We start from the raw sequence: 26,181 nt of genomic DNA on the forward strand, positions 1-26,181 counted from the left end.
AGCGCTGCGGCACCGGTGGCTTTGTTTTATGTTAAATTCTGAATCAATGCTTTATTTTTCATCTCCATTTCTTCATATCAGGCTCGACTTGCTGTAAAAAAAAAGTAAAGGACTAAAATAAGGCCTCAACTAATGATTATTTTTATTAATGATTAACCTGTTATTTTCTTGATTAATCAAGTAGCTTCTTGGTCTATAAAATGTCAAAAATGTTTGAAAAATGACTCCTTTTGTCCACAATTCCAAAGATACTGCCATTTTCAACCACTTATCCGGGTCGTGACGGCAGCAGAGCAGCTCAACCCACACTGCTGCATCCTCGGTCAAGTCCTTTACCATTTCCTGGTAGATCCTGAGATCTTCCCAAGCCAAATGTCCTGGGTCTTCTTTGCCAGTGCCTCCTCTCAGCTGGATGTGCCTGGAAAACCAGGCTAAGGAGGTGAAGAGGAAATGTCCTCACCAGATGCCCGGACCACCTCGGCCGGCTCTTTTGAAGTGATCCCTCCTGGATATTAAGGCGTCTCACCGTGTCCCTGCGTTTAAGGCCAGGAGGATCCTCATTTCCGCTGCCTGTATTCATGCTGTTGTTTTTTCAGTTACTATCTAAAATTCATGACCATAGGTGAGGATAGGAGGGTAAGTCAAGAACCTCGCCACCTGGCCGCTTCAGACGCAGCACCAATCCGTCTGTTGTTGTTCATCTTACTCCACTCGTGAACAAGACCCAGAGGGGACAATCCACCCTTTTCCAAAAGAGGACCAGGGTCTCAGATTTGGAAGTGCTGATCCTCATTCCGGTTGCTTCTCACTGAGCATCAAACCTACTCAGTGCACATTGGAGGTCACAGTCTGATGAGGCCAATAGAACCACGTCATCTGCAAAGAACCTTGTATTTAACAATAACATTTAGGATTTTTTTTCTCTAAAAATGACAAAACAATCACCAGTTATCAGTTATTAAAAAGTTGGCAATTATTCTAATAGTTGATTAATAATCTGTTAAAGGGGCAGCATGGTGGTTTATTGGTTATCATTGTTGCCTCACAGCAAGAAGGTCATGGGATCAGTTCCCACCTGTGGCCTTTGTGTGGAGTTTGCGTGTTCTCGCCGTGTTTGTGTGGGTTCTCTCTGAGTGCTCCAGCTTCCTCTGGCACCCAAAGACATGCAGGTTAGGTGGATTGGAAACTGTAAATTGTCCGTAGGTGTGTGTGCGTGTGTGAATGTGTTTGTTGGTCTATATGTGGCCCTGCCACAGACCGGAGTCCTGTCCAGGGTGAACCCTGCCTCACGCCCTATGACTGCTAGGATAGGCTCCAGCCCCCGTAACCCTTATTTGGAGTAAGCTTTTGAAGATGAGTGAGTGAGTGTAATCTGTTAAAGGGGCATTATGCAATTAACAGTGACATCTAGTGGTGGTTTTTTCAGACTGCAGTCTACACAATACTCTCACGAGGGATGAGATGAGGTTGTAAAATGTTGCGTTTTTTGCTGTTGTTCTCTTTTTACAATTGTTAATTATGTTTTGAGTGTATTGGTGAAGCAGTAACCCCATAACAAAAAGGAAAAAGGAGAAGCCATTGCTAACTTTCCCTGTTGCCTATAACAGCCTGCATACAGTAAGTAAGTCCCTTCAGCTGCTTCCTTCTTTGCACTTGGGGTCGCCACAGCAAATCCAAGGTGGATCTGCATGTTGAATTGGCACAGGTTTTACACCGGATGCCCTTCCTGACGCAAGTCCACATTACATGGAGAAATGTGGCGGGGTGGGATTTGAACCCGGAGCCTTCTGAACTGAAACCAAGCGCATTAACCAATTGGCCACCACCTCTGCTAAGAGCCTGCATACAGTGCTCTGTGTAAAGTAATCAGGTTGGATTTTCCTGAAAATAAGTTGCCTTGCACTGGGTGGTGCATTACTTTATTTATTTGTTTATTAATTCATTTACTTTTAAATTGCTTGAAAAAGTCAAAGGTTATTTTTTTGGGGCTATATTGCCAACTTTGGGACTTTGGCTGGAGTGAGACTCTGCACGCACATGGTGTGCACCAAAAATTTTTGGTAACCCTAATAAATAACAAACAAACACAAAAAACAGTTCTTGTTTCTTGTTTACTAACAAAAATAATAATGGAAGGGAAACTGTTTGAGTCTGCTCCTCTCCGGTGGCGGCTCCAGAGATACGAGGTCTATTAGAAAAGTATCCGACCTTATTATTTTTTCAAAAACCATATGGATTTGAATCACGTGTGATTACATCAGACATGCTTGAACCCTCGTGGGCATGCAAGAGTTTTTTCACGCCTGTCGGTTACGTCATTCGCCTGTGGGCAGTCTTTGAGTGAGGAGTCGTCCACCCGCTCGTCGATTTTTTTCATTGTTTAGGAATGGCTCAGAGACTGTTGCTTTGTTTGATAAAATTTTTTTCAAAACTGTAAGGCACAACTGAGTGGACACCATTCAATAAATTCAGCTGGTTTTCGGTAAAAATTTTAACGGCTGATGAGAGATTTTGATCTGTAAGTGTCGCTTTAAGGACGGTCCACGGCGCCTGACGGCGATCTGCGCTTCGAGGCGGCAGCGTCTCGCCGTTTCAAGTTGAAAACTTCCACATTTCAGGCTCTGTTGACGCAGTAAGTCGTCAGAGAACAGAGAACTTTCAGAAGAAGTCGGCATGAGGAGTTTATTCGGACATTCCATTGTTAACGGTCATTTTGTAATGAAAGAACGTGCGGGCAGAGTCGCATGTCGGGCTGGACCCGACCGCGGGGGGTCGCGGCAGGAAAAACACCTCCGTTGGAAATCTTAACGGGCAAGTTGGAACATGCCCAAGCTGTTAAACAATTTCTCAGTTACTCACTTGTTGAAAGCCATTAAAAGCCGCCTGAATTCTACAAATGGTTTTCAACACGGAGGTGTTTTTCCTGTCGCGGCGCACACAGATTCGCCGAGTCGTCACGGAAAACAACTCGGCGAATTTGCGCGTACGTCTTTCATTAAAAAAAATGTCCTTAAACAGTGGAATGTCCGCATAAAGTCCTCATGCCGGCCTCTTCTGAATCTTCTCTGTCCTCTCACGACGTCCTGGGTGAATTAAGCCTTAAATTAGGATGTTTTCAGCTCGAAACAGGCCGACGACAGCGCCTGGAAGCGCTGCAGGACGTCCCGCTCCGTGGGAAGTCCTTACACCGACAGAAACACCCCATAATCTCTCATCAGCCGTTAAACTTTTCACAGAAAACCAGCTTAATTTCTCGAATAGTGTCCACTCGGATATTCCTCACAGGTCCAGAAAAATTTTGATAAAGCAACGCGCGCCGTCTGGAGCAGCGTGTGAAACAAAGGAATTCAGCCGAGAGGGCGGGACCACATCTCACTCAAGGCCTGCCCACAGGGAAATGACGTCACCGACACGCGTGAAAAAACTCACGCATGCGCACGAGGGTTCAAGCATGATTGGTGTAATCGCACGTCATTCAAATCCATATAGTTAAAAAAAAAAATAAAAGGGTCGGTTTATTATCTAAGAGACCTCGTATTTTTCTGCAGGTGCTGTGGGCTCATGTGTCACAACGGCTCTCTGCTACACCTCTGCCACATTCGCAGGCATGTGTACACATAGCTACATTCTAATCTGCGACAGTCACTAATGACATACAGAATGACCAAAATCACACAAACCGAGGCTACTGTTCAATACAAATATTCACAGACTTCCACATGTAGCCTGTAGCAGGCAGAGAGAAAATCTTTAAAAACTCGAATTAACACATTTCCAGACGTCATCTTCCAAAACAAGGGTGTCATGTGCACCACAGTTTTCATCTGCGATGACGAACTCTGGAAACAGGTCAGATTAAAAGACTTTATTTAATCCTTAGCTTTCGTTGCTACATTAGCCCACGTCTTCTCTTTTTTGTAGAAATGTTACAGTGCCACATACAGGCCTGGCATGTGTACTACAGCATTTTCACACAGTTTCGCTGGATCTGTGACAACGAAGATATTTCTTGAATGGAACACTTTTTGAAAATGACAAAGAAAAAGATTGTATAGCAGAAGTCAGTGTCGGTACTGTAGACAAGGCCTTAAAAACATGGAATAAAATGAAATTAAAATAATAAATGAGGAATCATTTTCTTGGGGGGCTATGACAAATCCAGGGGGAGCACTAGCGCCACCTTGGCGTCGCCCATGCTCCTATACATCCTCCTTCCTTTTTCTGAAATATTTCAGCAAGCTTATCTACAGGCATGTGAGAGACAAAGAAAAATGCTTAAAATGGCTGGAGGTGGAGGGTGCCGCAATCGGGGGTCTTGTGGGGGGCGAACCAGCTGCCAACAACACCCCCCCCACGCCACCTCAACATGATCATGATTACCCGTTTTGTCAATACTCACTTATAGTCACCCTTGCTATGCTATGCTACCCTATTATAGAGTGATTTTGTGTGTTTATCGTCTCAGGCTTAAGCCAGTTAGCCTGCTGATACCAATCAGTTGCTAACCTTGCTAATCTGGCTAGCTAATCCTGACATGTGAATCTGAAAAAGTCTGCAGTGAGTCTAACTTTGAAACAGTGTAACTTTGTGAGGTAAACTGATTCTAACTTTTTGTTCTTTCATTATGAACTCCTATTCATGTGTGGGAAAGACTTTACATGTTGTTTCTGTGCCTACATGGTGTTTATAAATGAGACCCCCTGGTATGCTAATGTCAAAGTAACTAGCTAGTTAGTGAATACCTGGAGAACACTTGTCTTGTTTTATACTCACCCTATTTCAAATCACCGTTAGCAAAGAGAACATTTAAACTGTGTATCACAAGTAAATGAAATGTCAAATGAGCTGACTGTTATAAATAAGTAAAAAAAAGTCTGAAAATATTGGTGTATTTCATTTAGTTTTTTGGTGCCATATGCTCAGAGAAATGAAGTCCTAAACATGGGGAAATTAGCATGATTTCACCCACTACTGATAAACGCTCGGAAACGTCAAGGTGTGAGGAATATGAACTTTGGTGACATCATCTCAGGCCACACCTATCCAGACATTCTATTAAAATGAATGGGAAAAAAAACAGAATTTTTTACAGTGTGAAATCAGTGTGGACAGATTTTCCAAAGATAATATTTTGAGGAGGAAAGTGAGAGTTTTTTTTTTATAGTGCGTCTCATACAAACAGCAGACATGAAGCCCAGCACAGCGTGAGAATGGTCTTCAAAACATGGATCTAACCACGGATTTGATCCTTTCCTTTCGTGTGGCCAGGAGGAAATTCTTAGCAAAGCGTGCTTCCTCCTCCGAAATGGAATGGGCCGTGTTTGTGGTTTGCGCCACAGAGTCTCGTTGCACCATCCGAAGCTTAGATGCTACCTGTGGCAACACCGGCTAGTCTCACTGATGAAGCTGCTTTTGTGATCATGGAGTCGGACAGAAAGGCGACGACGAGTGGCTGCTTTAAACAGGACAAACGTGATGTAGACCAACTTCAGCGTTTGCATTATGGGAACTTCCCACTAGTCCTAGGGTCCACTAGTCCTAGGGTCCACTAATCCTAGGATCCACTAGTCCTGGCTATGGTTAAGGGTTAGGGTGAACTTTAAAATCAGTTTGGGGTTGTAATATACACCATCAGGTAATATAAAGAGGTGAGGAATAGTGGACCTTAGGACCAGTGGACCTTAGGACTAGTAGACCCTCCCCTGTGTTATTGGCCAACCTGAGCAAAACCGATGGCTAAGCTAAGCACTACCGAGAACCCCAGAGCAAGTCTGGAGAAGAAAACTGATTCAGAGAGCTGTTTTTCTGTGAAGACAGTGCCTCACAGTGGAACAATAATTCTACAAGTCTCTGTGTGTGAACACAGCAGGAGTTAAGTCAGACTTCACAGTACTTCAATTTATTTAATTTATATACCACCAAATCACAACAAAGTTGCCTCAAGGTGCTTCACACAAGTAAGGTCTAACCTTACCAACCCCCAGATCAAGCATACAGGTGACAGTAGTAAGGAAAAACTCCCCCTGAGGAAAAAACCTCAAGCAGATGTCGCGGCTCGTCTTTAGTCTTCTCGGGATGTCTTCTTTTAGATAACACAAACTAATTGCAAGTGATATGCTAGAAAAAGGACACAACACTTTAGATTAATTCAGCCTTAAGCAAGATAAAATGCACAGAGTTTTTAAGTTTATTTAAGCCTTCGACACAAAGCTTAGACAAACTGAGTCCTCTAGAGAGACTGAATATGACAACCGCGCTCGTCTATTTATTGGAGACCCGCGGGCATCGCTCCTCCTTCGACTTTTTTATTTATTTCATTCCCAAGACATGGTTTTCTATTGGAAGCGTCCTCTAGTGAACCCTAAGCAGGTGTTAGGCCATTATTTCAATGTGACAAATGCTCCCATTAAAACATGAAGGATTTACAACTGATTTTTTTAAAAGACCTTCAGCCACAGGTGCAGCTGGCCTGAGGCCCCCTCCGCACGTGGCCTCAGCCACACGTGCAGCTGGCCTGAGGCCCCTGCATGTGGCCTGCGGGAAAGCACCTAAAAGGCCTTGGAAAGCCCCTGACAGACTGAATGACTAATAGAGCCCTTTTTTTGGGTTGAACACCTGCTAGTTCAACCAGAGGACATACAGTTCGGATCAGGACACTTGATAGTTCATCACAGTTCAAATATGGACCTAAAAATTCTTCTACAGTCCCTCCTCTGGGACTCGAAAGAGTCCCATTACATCAACTATACTCTTGGGTTGTTTACTGACAAGACATCCTCATTTGTGCATTGCAATAAAAAAGAAAAACACATCACTCGACTTACTGATAACTCTGGTGCGGATATGAATATCAGTGATACTTCACACGGTAAATATATTGAAGTGCAGGTGAACCTACATACTAAGGCACAAGGTGATCAATTAGCTGGATTATATCAACGCAAGGTGACATTCAAACATTGAGTTTTGGTGTAATTCAAGGCACTTAAAATGGCCACATAAAACAAGTTACTGCAACCTCTTAATCATGGCAAAGTAAAGGCTTTACATTGACATCAGTGCAACCAATCATCTTCTGGCATCTATTGTCTCACTCGACCAGAGGCTCCAACCCATTATACTTGGTTCTACATATTATTTTGTTAAAGAGTCACACATTTATTATTTAAATGCATCAAATAACCCCTACGTTACCACTATTTAGTCAACCAATCAAGAAACTATTCTAAGGTTAGCGCAGCTATGTCTAGTTAAATGATAAACACAATAAATGGTTTCCCTTCATGTCCGTCCTTAAGTCATTTGCCTTAGTCAATCATATAATGGTTTTCATTATAGGCCATTTCTCAACATTCTCCACTTTGTTTTTCTTCTTTTTCAGCTTGTTTTCTAATGCCCTTTTTGGCCAGACGCCAAATTTAGGCGATGCATGTCTCTTGAGGCATGCTATAATTTAAGAAAAAGGGGTCCCTATGGTGCATCTTTACTACTAAATCTACAAACACGCCGTGTAAGGGTCCCCTTTTTATAACTTTGCAATGTGATATCTATGTGTATGCATTTAGCTTTATCTGTGTTACGCAGATGATGGTAAGGACAGACATTTACCCAACCTTCGTTACTAACATATATCCTTGTTTGTTTTTATTTACACTCAGATTTCTGAAACCAGTCCGCAATTCAAACTCAAGAACCAAGATCATAGTCCGTGTTCAGTGCCATTACGTCAGTCCGCGCTCCTCAGCATTTACTCAGCATCTGAAGTTTTGGGAGAAGTTGGGGAACATGGGGAGGTTGGCCTTTCAGGGGTAGTGGGGGGAGGATCAGGAATTCTGGCTTTCAGACAGTCGTGCAGTTCTCTGATGGATCTTTCCAGCTCCTTGTGCTGCTTGGCCAGGTTGTACAGGGCCCCCAGAGAATTCTTGCCCACATTCAGGGTGGTGGTGGCCAGCCCTAGCTGTTCCCTTTCCATATGCTCCATCATGCAGGCTAGCATGTCCATACTAGACTGAAGACCACACAGTTGAGTATGGAGGCCCTCCTGAGCACAAGAGATGTTGGCATTGTCACGGTGTATCCTGAACAGGTATGCAGCTGTCTGACTTAGTTGTGGCATGATTTCCTCAAATAGCTCATGGGGAATGTGATTTGTGAGGGGCAGGAGCTGCTCCAAGGTTTTTGGAACAGACTCTTGTGGAAGACGAAGCTCTCGAACCAAGATTGCCATGTCCTGTGGGGTGACCATGACCAGATTAAGGTTGTGCAGTCCAGGGGACAGGAAGTACAAGGGGGAAGGCATTTTGTGTGTGGGGGGAGTATTGTTGATGTCGCACAGGCAAGTGGGTGGGACACTCTGGGCATTTAGCAGCCTGTACAAAGCTCCCCTCTGTCCTGGTGGGTGAGTTCGGCTAAGGTCTACCCCTGCTGATCCTCCTCCAGAGGTACTGGGCTGATCAGAATATCTCTCCTGCCTTGGGGGTGGAAAGCTGGGGACAGGTCCTAGCAGTGAATTGGGTCCAGGATGCACTCGGGCGGTTGCTGCATATGGCCGACCTTGGCTGCCTCCCCTGGAGGGTATCGTTGCCACTGGCACATGTGACTGTCTCCATGGCATCTACGGAAGGGGTGTGTTCCTGAGTCCAAAGGGTCCTTCAGGTGATGGTGGAGTCCTCAGGCCGACTCTTGCTGCAGGCAGATTCTGTGAAGCCGTCATCGCCAGGTGCTGGAACGATGAAGATCCTTCTGTTGCCAACTGGTTTAGCTGCTGGATGGAAGGCGGCTGTGGCGACCAATCATGTCTCGACCATCCCTCCTGTATATCCTCTTCTCCAAACAGTTCTGAGAGTCCAATCAGACTTGATAGAGGCAGATCAGGCATAGGTCCCTGATCAGGGGAGTCTGGTCTCTCAGCCATACTCCTGTGTCCTAGTAATATACATATACGTTCATTATTACAGCTCCATGTCATTCTTTCAGATATTGTCTATCCTATCCCTCATTTTTGTGGGTGCATGTGTGTGAATGTAAATGTGCGTGCATGTCTTCTTCCTCGTCTACAATATCACCAAGCACGGTCCATCCCAGTCCTCCCTATCTGGGGTATACGCCACAATATTAGGGAGCTGGGGGCTGTCGGGGAGGATAATTGGTATTTCATCCATTTCCATATATTCTGGTTCTCTGTCTGTTTCGTTTGTGCTTTCTTCTAGGGCTCGGATGGCTAGCAGTGGGAGCTGTCCTACTGTGGATGAAATCAATTTATTGACCAGAAATTTTATCAAGGGAATACCACAACATATTACCAGCAAGACCGCCACCCCTGTTAGTGCCAAGATTACACCTATCTGGTATAACCAGTCTTTCCATGATATCCACCCTCTCCTTAGAGTCCCAAACAGTGAAAATAGTGGGCCAATATTCATTCCATTCCCTATAATATATCCAGAATCGTCAGTTTCATTTCTCCCTCCTATGGAGTTACTTAACAGTTCCTGTTGCATCTCTTCAAGTGTGATTAAGAGCTCTGTCAAATTTCCGTCTTCCCCTGTACGCATGGGAATAGCTGTGCAACATTCGGTGGCTTTGATCATAATACAAACTCCTTGTTCATCAGCCATCATCATCTCGATAGCTAATCTATTTTGCATTGTCATTAGCGAGGTGGCGTGCAGTTGTTCGGTTAAGGCTCCTATCAGGTATCTTTGCTGATTATACCACAAGTAATTAATCCACTGCACCTCCTGGAACCTAGAACAGATTTTTGGAGTAACCCCGAACAGAGCCAATGCCCATCCCCATTTATCTGCATCTTCATCTGCTTTAACTCTGCTACTGTCTATGGCTTCTAACTGTCGGGGTATCCCTTCTGGTATCCCGTTTCTTACTGTGATGTTGTAGTCTGTTTTAAACGTCATTATTCCTCTTTTCTTACGAAGTTTCTGTGGCATGGGTTGTATTGAATTCGGCATTTCAATTACTGTTATAGCTCCTGTGAGCATCACAGGAGCACAAAGGCCCTTCCAATTAGGGGACAGCGATGACAGGAGTTTCCTTCTTTGTCCGCATATCCAAAAGATGTCAGCTAAGGGTACCGTTCCCTTAGCTAAATTTGGAGTAGATACCCATGAAGCATGGGTGAGATTCAGTCCAATTACAGACCCCCCTGTGGCCGGTACTATTTGTTCACACTGTATGCCTGCTGCTGGCAGGGTGTGACAGACGGTAATGTTCCATGCTGTTTTGGCCGGTTTGTATTCTTGCTGCTTTTGCATACACTGTATGTGGTGTTTTGGCTGGGTCGTCCCTACCTGCCAATCGCTTATGTATTGTGCTACTAAGCCTTTAGCTATACAGAATGGGTGTATCATCCCTTTCTCTATTTTAATCATAGGTGGAACGGTTCCTTCTGTACTTAGGGGCACTGGACAAAGTTTACTGTCGGCAGCATATTTTTCATCACCTACTGCCATTTTCATAACACATTGTGTATAGCATTCTGCTTGGTTTGAGTTATGTTGGGGACTCCTATAACAGTTGTTGATATCAGGTAGGGGTTTAGCCTGAGGTATCACACCTTTCCGGTGACAGGCTATGCAAGGCTTTTCACTGATCTGCCTAGCCGAAAATTTCAACCATTGGTAAAATAAATTGGTCTTCAACCCTTGTGTGCGGGCTAGGTCTGTACTGGGATCCCATCTCCCTAAGTGACTGCTTGTTTCTAGGCTTCTAATTGTCCTCTTTTTCCTTGGTTTGATTTTTACCCATTTTGTGGCTTCATGTACTGTAACAGTTACGTCTTGCTTGGTTTCCCTGCATCCTCTTTTATCACAAATTACCTCTATGTTGAGTGTTCCCTCCTCTTCACATTTGATGCTAATGGCTTCGCCTAATATGTAATCCCCCAGCTTTCCCTGTATTCCTATGTTCTTGTAGGCTTTTGATTTAATGTATACCAAATTATATGTTTTTCCTGTGTTTAGAATGCCTTGTTTAGCTGCTATTGCGGCCATGGCCACGGCACAGTCCGTTGTATGTTTTGGATGTCTATTTTCTCCCATACTGACCACCAGTAGTATTGTCAATCCCTTGAATAATTCCTTAATCATTGCTCTGATGACTGTTGAGATGTGCTACTAGATGTGCTACTAAGTGAGCCGTCACTAGATGAGCTGTCACTAGGGATGTGTGGTGTATCTGTGCTTTGTCTGGGTTGTACTTCCTGCGGTTCTTCTGTCGGTAAATCTACTGAGTTGCTGTCCGAGTCTGATGTCTCCTGTGGCCTGTCTATCTGTCGGTCTGTTGTTTCTGAGTCTGCATCTGAGTCTGTCGCTGCTCTATCTGGCAGGGATCCACTACTCTCTGAAGCTGTGCGTCGTCTTTGTTCAATCAGTCTCTGTGAGCGCCTTGGCCAGTGTTCGCCTGGCTGCAGGGAGGCGTGGCCTTCCCTCGGTGCTTCTTCTGGCTGCAGGGAGGCGTGGCCGTCCCTCGGTGCTGCTGTAGGGTCTCTGGCTTCTCCTGCTTCCCCCCTTGGCCCGGCGGCTCTGCCAAGACGAGCTTGCCGAGGCCGCAGGGGCGCTGGGCCACCAACCCTACAGCAGTGGTTTAAATGAAACCAAGTGTCCTTACCGTCTACTTTGACTGCTGTACGTGAGGCAAGAATAACTTTAAAAGGACCTTCTCGGCGGGGCCTGTCCCACTTCTTTTTGAACACCTTGACGTAAACCAGATCACCAGGCTGGATGCTCTGATTTTCGAGTGGAATCTCTGCTTCTCTGTCTTCTGTAGCACCTTTGACCTGCAAAAAGATAGTTTTGTGTATTTGGGTTAACTGTCTCAGATAATTATGCCATTCGTCTTGTAGCTGCTCCAGCGATGGTCCTTCGTAGGGTCCTCTCAGGTATGGAATAGGCATCGGCCGACCTGTAAGAGCTTCAAATGGTGTCAAATGGGTTAGTCGGTTAGTTTGTGAGCGCATTGACAATAAAGCAAGCGGCAACGCATCCAGCCAGGTTAGTTTGCCATTGCTGTCTGCTATGATTTTTGCTAGTTTGTTCTTTAAAATGCCATTAGCCCGTTCCACCGCCCCATTTGATTGGGGGTGATAAACACACCCAAACTTCTGTTTGATACCCCATTGTTTGAATGTTTCTTGTGTAACCTTGGCTACAAAAGCCCTACCATTGTCAGATGAGATAGTATCTGGAATGCCAAATCTTGGAAAGACGTCTCGGCACAAGAATTTGGCTACCGTTTTATGGTCTTGATTTGCAGAGGCTACTGCCTCAATCCATCGGCTGAATCTGCATATCACTACCAAAACATATCTCATTCGTTTAACTCGGTTTTCAGCTCCCATGTCTATGAAATCCATCATAAGATGTCTGAATGGCCCATCAGGGACCGGAATGTGGGCTAAAGGGGCTGTGAATGATTTCCGGACATTGTACTGTGCACATACCTCACACTCATTCAACAAACGGTCCACTGTTGCTGCCATATATGGTGACCACCAGACAGCTTTTAGTTTGTTCATAATTTGGACTCGCGAACAATGATCGGGTCCGTGGGCCCAAATGATTGCATGTCGTAATAAATTGGTGGGTAACACAAAATGTCCATGACTACTGCGCCACAGCTTGTCCGCTGGCCCCTGACTGCGTGTCTCAATAGCGCCTCGTTTAACCCACATTCGTTTTTCTTCTCCACTGGCCCTACTTTGAGCCACTATCAGTGCGTCAAGTGAAACCAGTGGGGCACAATCTTGGATGGTTAGCAGGGGAAACATATTTTCTCCTTGTGCTCCTTTGCGAGCTGCGTCATCTGCTAGGTTGTTACCTTGAGCTATGATGTTATTATTCTTTTGATGACCTGCACATTTAATGATGGCTACCTCAGACGGTAATTGGAGAGCTTGTAACAGTTGGGAAATCGCTTCTCCATGAGTGACAGGGGTGCCATCTGCTCTCAGGAATCCCCTTTGTTTCCAAATGTTTGCATGTACATGACATACGCCATAAGCGTAGGCTGAGTCTGTGTAGATATTAACACGTTGATCTTTAGCTATCTGGCAAGCCATAGTTAAGGCTTTGATCTCTGCAAGTTGGGCTGAACAAGGCTGATCAATTCCTTGGGACTCCAGTAATTCAAAGGTTTCGCCATCCGTGTTTAGTTTAACAATCCCCATACCCGCATGCAATCCCGCGGCATCCCGAAAGCATGAGCCATCCACGAACAGGGTTAGATCTGCATCTATGGCGTGATTATACAAATGTTCTCTGGCTCTCAAAAATTTCTGTCTCTGCCACACAGTTATGTGGAGTACCATCTAACGGTGTGGTCAATTTGGTGGCGGGATTCACCGTGTGACAACGTTGTATTGTTATTTCTGGAGCGGACAACACAACTTCATATCCAGTGCGTCTAGCTTGTGTTAAGACAAAACGTTGACTGGTTAGCAGGGCATGTAACTGATGCGACGTGTACAACGTTACTGCATGTCCCATGATTATGGATGATGCTTTTTGAAATGCAAAGGCAGCTGCTGCTAGACCCTGATAGCATGGTGGCAATCCTGTTTCAATGTTGTCAAGCTTTGTACTATAATAGGCCAATGGTTGTTTTCCTTCATTTGTTTCCTGCATTAGTACAGCACAAGCATAACCAGCTTTTTCAGTAACATACAAATGGAAAGGTTTCCCATAATCTGGGTTACCTAACGCGGGAGCAGATTGCATGTCTGTTTTTAGGGCCTCAAAAGCTCCCGTTGCCTCATCTGTCCAGACGAGGAGAGCTGCATTGCTTGTTTGCCCCACTGCTCTAATCATGGCACGCAAAGGTGCAGTTTTTATAGCATAATCACAAATCCACGGCCGACTGTACCCTGCCATCCCAAGGAATGAAAACATCTGTCCCACTGTTTGGGGTTTGGGAGCCTTGATTATAGCCTCCACTTGGCTTGGGGCTATACATCGCGTGGTCCCACACAACTGTCTTCCCAAGTATTCTACTTGTTGTTTGCAGAACTGCAATTTGTCCTTACTTACTTTATGACCTCCATCTGCCAATGCATGCAATACAATTAATGAATCTTTTTCACACTGTTCTTGAGTCTCTGATGCAATAAGGAGATCATCCATATATTGCACCAATGTACTGGGTATGTCAAGGTGTTGTAAATCTTCAGCCAGGACTTTGTTAAAGATGGCTGGGGACAGGTTCAGTCCCTGAGGTAGCCGTGTATACGTTAGCTGTTGTCCCAGAAATGTGAATGCAAACAAATGTTGTGAGTCTGGGTGCACAGGCACACTGAAATAGGCTGAACACAGATCGATTACTGTGTACCATTTTGCTCCAGCAGGGATGCTTGATAGTATAGTATGCGGATCAGGTACTATAGGTGCATCCATTTCTATAATTGCATTGATAGGATGCAGATCATGTACCAGCCGATACTCTTTGGTATTGTTTTTAGGGATAGGGTAGATAGGAGTATTGCATGGGCTTGCAGTTTTTATTAAAACTCCAGCTGCCATTAGTCCCTTGATTACTGGTTTTATGCCTTCAATAGCCTGAGGTTTTAATGGATACTGCCTTTGGTGAGGCAGTTTTGCTCCCGGTTTTACTTTTATTTTTACTGGTAAGGCTGTTTTTACTAGTCCTACATCCGTTTTGCTTTTGGACCACACCACTGGTGGTATTTGCTCTAACAATTTCTCTTGTTGGGCCGATAACACCATCTGTCCCTCTGGTCTAGGATTGAGCTCCACTTTTTGAGCTATAGCCTCATCATTTACTTTTAAATTAATTCGTATAAACTGCTGGTCTTTTGACAGATGTACTTGTGGACTTTCCATGTTTTGCCATTCTTCAACTTCTGAGGCTGTCTTTACCATTGGACCTAGGTCATGGGATTCGTACTTTTCTGAGAGTAAAAGGGTCACATGAGGTGTGGCATTCGGCACTTGATACCATTGTTGTTCAGCTGAAGTTAGCTTGACAGAAGCTGCGGCCCCTTGGGGGCCTAAATAAATTTCTGTGGTGGTTATGTGAAACAGCCGTTGATTCATCAATGCATCCCAGCAGCATGCATAGTCAGTTTGTTCTTGTTTGGCATCGAACATCAGGGTGACATGTAAAGGTAAACTAGATGTACATACTGCTTCATAGTGTTGTTCGGCCCAGGGCTTCCATTTTTCCCATTGCAGTTGAAGATTTGAATTTTCTGGTTGTAACTTCAGCCAGTATACCATGGGTTGCACAGGTCGGACCTTGTTTTCCATGTCCATAAGCACCATAATGTTGGCGAGTGCTTCGTCAGGAAAGTGTATTTGCAGTCCTTGATGGGTACACACTATCTGGGTTTGTAGCTTACATAAAATGTCTCTTCCCAGCAAATTCACAGGTGTATTTTGTGAGTATAACAGGGGTGCTTCAATTGTTTTTCCTGCAATCATTACAGGAAGTGGGCGTGTAAACGGTATTATTTGAGTTTTCCCAGAGAAGCCGATGGTCTTAATTACAGACCCAGAGAGGGGGAGATGAGCGCCCATTTTCCCTATGCAAGAGTATGTTGCCCCTGTATCCACCATGAAAGGGAAATCTCTGTTTTGTATATTAACGGTGACGGTTGGCTCTTCCTTGGGTATCATCGAAATAGCCAATGCCACCGTTTCCCCCTCTGTCTTCTCTAGGCCTCCCTATTGCCAATAGGCAGAGGGTCCAACCCAAGGTCGGGCCGGACAATTTCTCATTCGATGTCCAGGTTGTCCACAGCTCCAACACTCATTAGAGGGTTGATCCCCTATTGGGGGTGTTGGTCCCATAGGCGGTCCCGCTTGACTGTTCCTGGGAGCTGAGTTTTGGAATCTGCTTCCAAATGAAGGTTGGCGAGATCCTCTTCGCCACCCTCCTCTTTGACCTTGAAAGTTCCGTGACTCTCCTCTCCACCCATGACTGTAGGTGGGTCCATTTCCGGGTGTGCCAGTGCTATGGTAGTGATAGTGATGCTCCACTGGTGCTGAGACTTCTCCTGCAGCAGTGCTCGCTGCTGCTCCTTGGGGGCTCTGTGTGGCTGTTACCACAGGTGCCTGTATGGTGGCAGCAGTGTTTGCCGTAGGGCCTGTGCTTGCCGACTCAGAAGGAACAGGGGTCATCATTGGTGCCTGGGTCTTTGTTTTTTCTTTCTTGACTTTGGTTAGCTCTCCCAACTGCATCCGCACCAATTTTTTCGTCAGGGATTTTGCTGCATCTTCTTCTTTTTGTTTTTCTTTCTTGTAGATTTCAAGATGGTGACAAATATGCTCAGAGTATAAAGCCCAATTCATTTTCGATAGCCCCACGACTCCATCTAGGGCTTTCTGAACCTCATCTGGTAGAGCCTTTTTTACAGTTATTTTAAACAGGATTTCAGTTGCTGGAGAATGGTTCCATGCATTTCCTGTTTCCTCCGCCCATCTCTTCTGGAATCGATGCAGGAACTTCTTTGGGCACTCTTCAGGTGTCCACTCCTCATCATCCAATTTAGAGGGATCCAAGACCTCAGGGTACTTTCTTCTCAGTCCTTCCCACATGGGGTTTCTATAGCGATTAAAGGGGACTTCATCATGTTGATTAGTGCCCATCATTTGTGTTAGTCCAACCTTTCCTGCCAATTCTTCAGTGTCATGTTTTCCCATGACATGCATTAGCAAGGCTTTTATGTCACCTAAAGACAAGGTTACCCCTGCAGTGCCCTCTTCTAAGGCAGTTATCCATCTCCCAGCTCCTTGGGTGATGTCTGGCAGCCTGTTGGCCAGCCCCACCATGTCTGTCCAGCTCCATGGGGTATACACATGATGACCATTTCTAACCACCAATGGGCATATGAGGTCTTCGTCCTCCTCTTCTTCTGTGCGGGCTCCATACTGTCTTCCAGATCGAGTGCGACTGACTGGTTCCAGGCAGTCCATCCAGTCGGTTATATTCTGTTCTAAAGCCGCTATGTCTTTGGCTACACATTGTTGTCTTTGCCTGAGTCGGGCCTCTTTTGCAGTCTCAATGATGATCTCACCAGAAATTTTTCGGGTGGGTGGCTCTATAATGTGATTCCCTTGATTGGGCGTCGATTGTTGTAATATTCTTCTTTCCTCGGCGTCCCTATGTCTTTGTATTCTTTCCTTCGCTAGCCGAAGTTGCTCAGCTAGTTCTTCATTATCTCTTCTGGCCAGATCCAGTGTGTCACAGAAGCTCTTGTGCCACTCTTCGGAGCCTCTATAGCCTGTGAAGGTCCAGTCGGCTGACTTATGGTGGGAGGGGACGGTTTTCAGTGGACCTCGATGTGCAGGCGGAGCCTTCAGGTCTCTCTCTTTATCCTCGTCTGCCTCCGTGTCACTGTTATTTGTGGCCCCCCCTGCTGGTCGTGGTGTGCGACCACTTACTTTCGGACTTGGAGACCTTGTATGATCCATTTGACAGACTGAGGACCTGTCTCCTTGTGGCTCTCGAGCTTTTAGTGTCAGTGTGAATTTGCCCTCCACATCCATGCCTTGGTCCTCTTCACGAGTTCCTAATACAAATTGTCCTGCTGTCTTTCCCATATCATGACGTTTATATGGGGGTGGCTCTGATTCCCAGCTCGGTGCACTGGCTTTAGTCTCTTTGGATCTTTCCTCTGTCATTTTTTCTCTTTTCTGCTGTAGCCTCTGTGCTTCCTGCTTGAACAAGGCCAAAACTTCTTTTTCTTCAGTGCGTTTTTTGTTGTTATTTACGTTCTTCTGCTGATCTTTAATTTCTTTTTTCTGTATTTCTACCGCAACTGCTTCACACATCACCGGATCAAATGATCCCTCCAAAGGCCATTGCCTGCCCCCATGTGACCTTTTGTGCCACTTTCTCATACATTGGTTGGCCTTAGTGCGTTTTCCTGGATATTTTCTTAGTACTAAGTCCAGCGGGGTACTTTCCCGACCTTGACCTTGAGAGTTACCCATGTAACCCTGACAAACGCTATGTGAGGTGTTTCTATGGTGTTCTGGTAGTCCCTCAGGGGCTGTCCTGATCCAGACCAATAACTTGCTGGCTGTAACACCTGTTTTGTATTTTAAACCCTTAAAGGATTAAATTTCCAACTGCTATGCCCGTCTTCTTTTTCTTTAACTAAATACGAAAATTTACCTGTTTCCCACCGAACCTTCCTTGGGACCACAGTCAGAGTCAACCTAGGAAACAGTTCTTCACCTGGATCGGCTGGCAGTGTTATTAAATGATGTAATGGTATGCTAAGTTCTTTATTAGGATCAGCACAAAGCAGCTCCAGCCACGGGGTTAAACCCTGATGCCACAGACGTCTTATCAGCAGCTCCCAATTAATTAGAGGGAATTGTTCTTTCTTTTGCTTCAGATTGATTACCTTAGTAATCTGCCATAATTTCTGATTGATCTCTTGTTCGTCCTGCCAATGTTCTGCTCCTACCCTGTCAAAATAGGTCCTTTCCAGCCAAAAATGTGTCCTGATTCCCTGGGTTTCGATGTCTCCGTCAGTCAAGTAATGTTCTGGGAGTATTATTTCATCATCACTTAAGTCTCCCATCAATGACTGTCCCAAGCATTGATCAGTCTGTCAGGTTTTTCACTATAATCTAAGCTTTATCTCTTTTGATTTATAACCAATTTTATTTATTTAATCCTCTTACAACCCTAACACTTCCTAATGTCTTTGCTCCCGACTTTCTATTTTCCTTCTAATTTTTTTAACTTTCTGCTTCTAGTCTTTTTCTGCTATATTTGTTTATTAGTTTTCTTTCTTTGAAATAATATATTTACATAGCACTCTTCTCCTGTCTTTTTCTTCTCTGTCTCTGTTTCACACTTTCCTCTCTGCCTGTCATGCACCTCCCAAGTCCTCCTGTTGGGTCTAAATACCTCCCCCTCGTACTCTTTCACATTAATCTTGTATGTCAGCCAGCTTGCAAGCCCTCACAGCTTTTTGCTTGCACCTCCCCGCTTACTCTCCATTCTCCCACACACAATTTTCAACAGCTTTATACACAAAAATTATTAAAAACAACTTTCTATATATCCCTATCTAGACTTCTGCCACTTTTCACTCCGCGGCTTTAAACAACCTTTTTATTCACTTAACACCAATGTGTTCTGTTTAAGCATGTATCTCTTCTTCACGTTAGACAGCTTCTCCGGCGCTGTCAGCAACTTCATATATTACTTTTTACAAGCCCTCTTTGAGCGTACAATATTTCATTTACTTCTACGCCTTACCGCGCCTCGCGTGCGTATCCTGTGCTTAATATATTATTTTTCACCAGCTCCTTTCTGAGCATACAATATTTCATTTATTTCTACGCCTTACCGCGCCTCGCGTGCGTATCCTGTGCTTACTATATTATTTTCACAAGCTCCTTTCTGAGCATACAATATTTCATTTATTTCTACGCCTTACCGCGCCTCGCGTGCGTATCCTGTGCTTACTATATTATTTTTCACCAGCTCCTTTCTGAGCATACAATATTTCATTTATTTCTACGCCTTACCGCGCCTCGCGTGCGTATCCTGTGCTTACTATATTATTTTCACAAGCTCCTTTCTGAGCATACAATATTTCATTTATTTCTACGCCTTACCGCGCCTCGCGTGCGTATCCTGTGCCTTTCTGCACTTTCTTCTACCTTTTTTTTTTTCACTTACTGAGCTCCTCGTGAGCTTAATGTGCCTTTGCACTGAAAATATTCTCTTTTTCTTTTCTTATAAAAAACTCATATTACTGTGTACTTAATTACTTATTCTTCTCCCACGCCCCACAAGCGTGTATCTGGTGCCTTACTGCACTATTTTCTGCTTCATTAATTCTCATGTATTCTGCACTAACTCTTCATTTATTTTTTTATTTTTTTTTTTTTATAGTTTTTCTCTTTTCTTAAAAAATGACGTCCTTTATTGAGCTCTTTTACTTACTGTCAGCTGTGCCACTTTGCACTTTTAAATCTCTTTATCACGTACGGTATTTCTACTGCGCCCCCTCAGGCGCTTATCTTGTGCTTCCTCTGCACGTATTCTCTGTTAAACTCTTTTTCTCACTTATTTCACTTCAGTCTCTGTTAAACTCTTTAAATAACCTTGTATTACCTTGTATCTATTTGTCAGTATACTCCCCTAAATTAACCCCTACAGCGCATGCTATCAGCCGGCACGTTAGTAACGAATTTCAACACCAATTATTCTCCAAGCATTCAGGTTAGTTCTTCACGCACTCTTTTTCCGCACCAGAGTTCATGAACATTCCTGACCTTTCACTCACATAGACATTCTTTTTCCCGGGAACACACACACCTTCTGAGCATTTTATCTACAAGGCCTGATAATTTTCAATCTTATCTTTTTTAGTCTCTTATCAATTTTCTTAGTCCAGGTTCTTTTGGGTAAGAGGCAATTAAAAAATATCACCTGTCAACTTGGGCGGAAATCCCGACTCACTCCTCCAGATCGTGCAGAAATTATAAAAGGTTTCTGCTTACCTTTTAGTCGTGATCACTGTTATTTACGGTCTGGAGGGATGAGCTGGACTGCCCCAGGCTGCCGGAATGCCCCTGGACCCTCCTGAAGCTGGCTCGCCAAGTTCTGTCGCGGCTCGTCTTTAGTCTTCTCGGGATGTCTTCTTTTAGATAACACAAACTAATTGCAAGTGATATGCTAGAAAAAAGGACACAACACTTTAGAATAATTCAGCCTTAAGCAAGATAAAATGCACAGAGTTTTTAAGTTTATTTAAGCCTTCGACACAAAGCTTAGACAAACTGAGTCCTCTAGAGAGACTGAATATGACAACCGCGCTCGTCTATTTATTGGAGACCCGCGGGCATCGCTCCTCCTTCGACTTTTTTATTTATTTCATTCCCAAGACATGGTTTTCTATTGGAAGCGTCCTCTAGTGAACCCTAAGCAGGTGTTAGGCCATTATTTCAATGTGACAAATGCTCCCATTAAAACATGAAGGATTTACAACTGATTTTTTTAAAAGACCTTCAGCCACAGGTGCAGCTGGCCTGAGGCCCCCTCCGCACGTGGCCTCAGCCACACGTGCAGCTGGCCTGAGGCCCCTGCACGTGGCCTGCGGGAAAGCACCTAAAAGGCCTTGGAAAGCCCCTGACAGACTGAATGACTAATAGAGCCCTTTTTTTGGGTTGAACACCTGCTAGTTCAACCAGAGGACATACAGTTCGGATCAGGACACTTGATAGTTCATCACAGTTCAAATATGGACCTAAAAATTCTTCTACATGATTTTACACTTTATTAAGAACAACCGCTTGATGACTGACTGCTGATGTTAATAACCTGAGAGCTTGTGTCGAATTCATGTTGCACCAGCTGACAGCAGCAATACACTCACAGCTTCGTACCAGCTTCTGTTTCACACTAAAACTGACCTACATACGGTGCATTCTGTTTTTAGATATTGGGGGTTTTTTTTTCAGAAGGCCTGCGTGGAGGACACACACATACAGGGGTATTTTTCTGTACTCTCTGTATTTTTGACACCACATTTATCTTTGTCCCTCTGCTGTGATGTCTGATTGTTCACATCCATATATCATTTCTGCCTCCTTTAACTTCAGAATTAATTATAATGACTGATATGTTTGCTCAGAGACCTTCAGCATGCCAGACAAGCAGCAGTGGCCTTGGTTGGACACGAGACATACAAACTCATTTTAGGCTAGATGTAACTTTACCTAATCCTGCAACAATCCCAGACATGTACAGCAGGTGGCAGACAGGTGTATATTACATTGGCAACACACCTTTAGTTTTTGGCTTGATCTGATACATTAAAGTTCATTTGTGCCTGGTTCACACGGCAAGATTTTAAAATTGTTTGTAGGTTTTCAATACCTGAGAGAACCCACACATGGTGATAAAAAAAAAAAAATCATAGATCTAACAGTTTTGGTCATACAGTGTGTGTTGTGCAGTCACCACACACCCAAGCAGATTTCACACACGAACATTCACAGGGCAGGCAGTTTGTTGACTATTTCTAACTGTGAAAAACATGATACAAAAAGAAAAGGCGTTGGTTAAAGGAGTGGAGACAGCACGACCACCGGACTTTCTTTTCTGCAATGACAGCCGTTAAGATTTTGGATTCCCGTGTGTCCGTCACCTCACTTTCTGATTGGCTACACGTCACATACAGCAGGCTGCGTGCTCATTTGTGCTCAAGGGACACCACACATGCTGTGATATCGGGCCAAGACAATCCAACATGTTGAATATCCACAATTTGAGGTCCGAGCGGTCCTGACGTCCTTCTGAGCAGACTAGTGCACTCTTAACAAATCACACACGCCAGGAATATCTGACACGATTATCTTTAGAGACATCACGATAGTCAGGGCGTCCCTAAGATTGTCGGAGGGTACAGATCGGGTCCAATATCGGCCTAATTGAGGTGCACAGTGGTGTGTGTGTGTGTGTGTGTGTGTGTGTGTGTGTGTGTGTGTGTGTGTGTGTGTGTGTGTGTGTGTGTGTGTGTGTGTGTGTGTGTGTGTGTGTGCATGCGCATGTGCAGGTGCATGTTCAGACTCATCGTTTAATGACTTCTGTAAATCTCCTCTGGAAATATTACATACATTCATTAACATGCCGCACTCTTCAGCAGAAGGCAGTTTTCAGATGTTAACAGATACATTTTAGCTGTGTGGAAAAGTACTGCAATATCCTCACACATTAGTGCATCATCTGCATACAGTTTTGTTGTACACATGCTTAGAACATCTTGTGTTATGAGCTGTGTTCAAATTCATTTGTGGTCTGCACTAACCTGCTGTATAATAATGACACACAACTTTAACCTGTTATTATGATAAATCAGGACTGATTTCTGAATTTTTGGAATCGGGAAGGTAATCAGGGCCAAAAATCTGCAGTGGGAAGCTGCCTTACATGACATCACCTCTGCTTCAATCAAATTATAAATAACGCTGATCATTCTTTACTTTAATGAGTGGCAGCCAGAGAGTGCAACAATTAAAATGAGGTTGAGTCTTTATTTGAATATTGATTTTTCCAGACAGTTTGTAAGCCAAACATGGATTGGCAAAGTTGGGGAGCTGGGACTGCACTGCAGCCAACTGTCTTGGCTGGGCACATGGCTGGTCATCTCAGAGTGGCCCATGGCTGGCTTGATAGCAGAGACGCAGGGCTCAGCTTAGAGTAATTTAAAATAGCAAGAAGAGTTTCACTGTCCAGTGCACCATGGTAGACACTCTGATAAACTGTTTAAGTTGCCATTGTGCAACCTTCATGCTAACTATCTTTATGACTTTTTATGCAGCCAATTCTAGGGTTATGAAAGATACACTGACAGGCAGCAGTTTACTTACAAAATGTGTTTTAATTATGATATACAAGTATGCAATACAATTCTCCTCGTGAAAAATCTTCAAATGTGATGTGCATTGTTTTTGTAAATTTTATTTGTCATATACATTTTCGAGAAGTGTGTTATTTAATTTTTCCCCTTCATTGAGTCTTATAAAGCTCAAATAGAAATCACAATATAATATCAAATTGCAATACTTGTAGAATCACATTTCTTAAGAATCGCAACACATTTTGAATTGGCACCCAGGTTTTGTGATACATATCATATAAGGAGATAAGTTTATGGTCCCAACTCTAATGCCTTGAGTTTTCTTATGCCTAGGAACATCATACTGCCAGACACATGGATAATCTCTAGAAAATTTTAAATCAGTCAGTTTGTGTTGATCTGTCATCGGCAGTGCACACTGTGTACCAGTATTAACTTTATGTTGTTGCTTTGTCTACAGTCTCCAAAACCCTCCTGGGGGGAAGGCGTTCCGGGTGTTCGCTGTGATCTGAGTGCTGCACACACACAAAGCCCTCTTGGATGTATTGGGAATCAAGTCCTGTCATCATACTCCATGGCTGAAATGTTTCTGGTTTTGCTGCACTACAGGGGTTCGGGGTTGGTTTTATAACAGCATAAAACTGAGCAGCAAAAACTAGAAATGTCAGCACATGCTGTCATGGAGTTTCAATTTATTTTTTTAATATTGTAAATATCTCTGAATGGTTTGCTATAATTGTGTTGTACATATTTTTTATAGTATCACACTTGTTTTGTCTTTGTTTTGTCTTTCAAATAAATGTTTATAAGTGCTAATTATAGAAAATATCAGTAATTGTAATGGTACTTCAGGATCATTTTTGTATGTTTTACATTTGGCACATTTTTGCTGGTTCTCTGGAAATATGTCATATTTTGTACTTTTTAAAGATATGCAAACAAATTATGCATATCCGTATGGTTTATAAAGGATGCTGCTATGTGTTTTAAGGTTTCCATTGTTAATGGTACTGCTTATTGTTTCACTTTTTTGTTGGTTGTTTAATTTTCCTCAAAATAATGCATTTCGGTTCAAACTCCCTGCAGGTCAGGAAGTACACTCATCTTTTGGTGCTTTTCTTTTTCGTTCATTTCATTGGAAAGCTGTTTTAATCTCCCTGACAGAAACACAAGCAGAACTATTTAACAGTTTCATATTTTGTGATGTAATGAAATGGTAATAGTACAGCAATAAATGTACCCATTAATACTTTATCACCTCTCTGTTTTCTTTCAAGCTGCAATAATATCATGGGCAGTTAAATATATTGTTGGCTCATAATATAATTTGACCAGATAATTATATTACATATACATTTTCCTATCCCAGGTTTTTAGAAAAAGTTAATTTTTCAATAAAATATTTAAAGCACACTTCTTTTAGGTGCAGTGTTATTAAATGTATTGCTTCTTTTGGTCATATTACCCAATGAGAAGGATATGGTCTCATCAATTTTTAATTTTGGGCGAGAATTAGACTCCTCTCCCAATGAGAATGTTAAATGTTAATCAGATTTTAAATTAATGCTAGGGTGCATTTGCCTTTCTTATTACTTTCTGTTCTGTTTTCTGTCCACGTTCCTGAGATCTGGTGGGCTGAAGACATACCATTGCGACCTAGGGTGTTTTTTTTGGGGGGGGGGGGGGTTTTGCTTTTTTTTAAATCTTGATATCCCCTAGCTGGATGGTGAGGATCCTGCCAGTGGGTAGTTGGATACGCCTGGGCCTTTTGTGGTACTTTCCTGGTACTGAACGATACATGACGAGTGGGTGCCAGGCACCCAAAGCGGCTGGACCCGCAATGCAGACTCCCAGGTCAGGTTTACGTGTAAAAGAAGGATTTCATCAAGTGCATCATATTTGTTTTTAAATGTGAGGTACAGCTGGTGTGGTGTGACTTCCTAAATAGCTCTTACTTGAATGATGGTGGTCATACACCAAAATGTATGCTATAGGAACTTTCTAGAACTGAAGAGGGCACTTTGAATGAGTAGTGGAATGAATTGAATCAAATTTAGTTGTCTAGATGTTGAATGCAGGTGTGATGATACCATGGATTTCTCATGTATGAGAGTCTGGGACCTTGCATCAATGTGTGTGCAGGATATACAGGGACTTTTGAACTTGGTGAACTCGCTTGGATGCTGGCATATTGGGGAGAGATTGGTGGTACATCTGGTTTGGGTAATGAGAAATCTCCCTCAATGACTGATCTGACATGAATAAAATAGCTGATTACGCAGTCTGTCTCTATGGGACTCTGATTTACATGTTGTTGTGTATTCAACTCTCCCACCAAGGTGTTTAGTTGCCACTTTTATACAAAATTTCCTCTAAATTGGTACAGAGGAAACCGGGGCACAGTGAATCAGTAGCTATATCTGCAAAACTACATATATATTAAAGCAGTTATGTCATATTTTTATGCATAAAGACACCCCCTTATAAATTAGTGTTTTGTTTTGGATACATTAAGGGTAAAACTAAGTGGCAAGTGAAGTCAGTTTTTCCCTATCAAAAGTAAATTTTGTGGATGTCAGTATCTTTGTATTTATTTCTCACAACAGAGGAAAAGTAGGCCAAAAAATTATTAGTTAGAAGACTACCCCATCCAACCAATGAGCATGTGTTATGTCTTCTCCATGCTATCAGTTATTTGATAACATGACTCGTGTGTCACATGCACCCGGGGCACAGTGAATTGGGGCACACTGAATCAGTTTAGAAAGTGATTTACTAAGCCCCAGTATCAAATGGATGACAAATATTACTTGTTG

At 43.5% G+C, this 26,181-nt stretch overlaps 1 protein-coding gene across 2 annotated transcripts in view; it reads left to right on the forward strand.

Annotated features, from left to right (window-relative positions):
• crispld1a (cysteine-rich secretory protein LCCL domain containing 1a) overlaps positions 1 to 24,778 on the forward strand; it is a 113,494-nt gene extending 88,716 nt beyond the window's left edge. For both annotated transcript variants that reach the window (XM_034170295.1, XM_034170302.1), the window contains exon 15: positions 23,826 to 24,778. In XM_034170295.1, the coding sequence (XP_034026186.1) occupies positions 23,826 to 23,877 (52 nt within the window). In that variant the 3' untranslated portion in view covers positions 23,878 to 24,778. The remainder of the gene's footprint in view (positions 1 to 23,825) is intronic.
• Positions 24,779 to 26,181: the final 1,403 nt, after the last annotated feature.

The sequence above is a fragment of the Thalassophryne amazonica genome, chromosome 1 (genome assembly GCF_902500255.1).
Source record: "Thalassophryne amazonica chromosome 1, fThaAma1.1, whole genome shotgun sequence".
NCBI classification, from domain to species: Eukaryota; Metazoa; Chordata; class Actinopteri; order Batrachoidiformes; family Batrachoididae; genus Thalassophryne; species Thalassophryne amazonica.